Below are 2,020 nucleotides of genomic sequence, written 5' to 3' on the forward strand. Positions count from 1 at the left end.
TTTTACAAAAAAAGTTTGGGACAGTTATTTTTATGACAGAGTTTCCTCAGTAGTTTCTTATTGTGTTCATTTATTGCACAATGTTTATGTGATAATAAACCATGTTGTTTTTTCACTTAGTGCTACATTTAGTTTGTGTGAAATGTATGATACAGATACAGTAATGAAACTTTATTTTTTGTCACTATTTTATGAAAAAAATGATGACTAAAAACAATTTCTTCTTGCAGCCCAGCACTTAAATAAACAGATGCATGTTTTCCTTCTAACCCTCGTCACATCCTTGGCCCTCAGTGTTTCTCATCTCAATCTTGTCTCCTGTGTTCCTGTGTCCTCCATGTCCACTGCCCTGGGTGATAATGTGGTGTCTGCACTTCTGCCCCTCCACAGATTAGCCACGCTTTTGTCGGGGGGGACAAAGAAAAGCCCCTCCCTGCTGCTGAGCCGGGGCTTTCAGCATGGACCCCTGCCAGGGGAGGCTTTAAAAGGGTGGGGGCGCGTGGCTCCTCTCACTCTCACGGCAGGACAACCCAAGGGCATCAAAGCAAGGTGAGTTCCTGTCCCTCACCCAGCACAGCACAGCACAGCCAGGGTACAGCAGCCCCCTATATTCACACAGCTACACTGGAACCCCCCAAACACAGGAACTGTCCGGGCGCCGGGGCCCAAAGGACATCCCTGCACCCAGTGGGTGACATAAACCGGGGACGAGATAAGATGAGGAGATAGAAAGGGCAGCAGGAAGAAGCCTTGATGAAGCCTGCGGCATCTTTAACCCTCTTCATTTTTGTATACAAACTATAAATAGACGCTAATGCTTTCAGTCCAGGAGTTACGCACCAGGCTGACTCCAGTGTGCTGGCTTTTTATTTGAACAGACACACTGTTGCACTTGCACAGGCCACTGAACAGACTCTGCAGCATTACAGACTACATAGAATAACATCGAAGCTGAACTGTGTTTGCCTTTCAGGCTCTATGTTGAACTTTTTTTTTAACTTGCTGGCTTTGTATTTTATCATCAGCCAAACTTTATTTCTGCACCAGAATAAAGTGCAGCGTCTTTTCAGTCCTTGTCAACTGTCCAATGTTTCTTCTTCCCAGACAAGATGACTCACCATTGCACCAAGTTTTCCGGCCACTGGAAGGTGAGTCTGCAAATGGAGGAACAGATTTATACCTCACCTCAGTGGCGGGTCTTTCAACCTCCAAGTGTTCCCAGATGGGAGTAGCTGCTTTTTGTAAATGATGAAAAGGCCCTCAGTTTAGCAGCAGCAGTGCTGCCAATAAAAGTAAACCATATTAGGACATTACAACAACTAAATCAGCATTTTTATATCACTTTGTTAAAAGTCTCCCAGTTTGGTGTGCCTAGCGGCCATCGCTAACTCAGTTTTATGTCTGTAAGTTGACCAGCTGAAATGATCTCACACAGTAATTTTATGTGTCCTCATCTCTCCATCAGATCATTGTGTTCGATGAGGAGTGCTTCCAGGGCCGCCGCCATGAGTTCACCTCTGAGTGCTGCAACGTGATGGAGTTCGGCTTCGAGACCGTTCGCTCCCTCAGGGTGGAGAGTGGAGCGTAAGTGACACAGAAAGGAGGCTTTTGGTCATGAAACTCTATTTGAAACTAGATGACATGCTGATTAGAACATGACATGATATTGGTGAGCTTTGTATCAGTGAGGTTGGGCAGCTTCAGACAGGTTTCTCTCCTTGTTCTCCTCAGCTGGGTGGGCTACGAGCACGCCTCCTACCAGGGACAGCAGTTTGTCCTGGAGAGAGGAGAGTATCCACAGTGTGATGCTTTCGGAGGCAGCAATGCCTATCACATCGAGAGGATGACCTCCTTCAGACCTATTGCCTGTGCCGTAAGTTCAGCTTCTGTTGTTGTACCAGAACATGCAGAACTATCCCTGTGTCACATCTATCTATCTATCTATCTATCTATCTATCTATCTATCTATCTATCTATCTATCTATCTATCTATCTATCTATCTATCTATCTATCTATCTA

The 2,020-nt window shown here is 45.3% G+C and overlaps 1 protein-coding gene across 1 annotated transcript in view; it reads left to right on the plus strand.

The window, feature by feature from the left end:
- Positions 1-1,109: 1,109 nt before the first annotated feature.
- The window catches only part of cryba4 (crystallin, beta A4), a 1,627-nt gene continuing 716 nt past the window's right edge, over positions 1,110-2,020 (plus strand). Inside the window, exons 1-3 of the mRNA XM_008280768.1 lie at positions 1,110-1,148; positions 1,466-1,584; positions 1,732-1,873. Of these exons, the coding sequence (XP_008278990.1) occupies positions 1,110-1,148; positions 1,466-1,584; positions 1,732-1,873 (300 nt within the window). The remainder of the gene's footprint in view (positions 1,149-1,465; positions 1,585-1,731; positions 1,874-2,020) is intronic.

The sequence above is a fragment of the Stegastes partitus genome, unplaced genomic scaffold (genome assembly GCF_000690725.1).
Source record: "Stegastes partitus isolate 25-593 unplaced genomic scaffold, Stegastes_partitus-1.0.2 Scaffold209, whole genome shotgun sequence".
Taxonomy (NCBI): Eukaryota; Metazoa; Chordata; class Actinopteri; family Pomacentridae; genus Stegastes; species Stegastes partitus.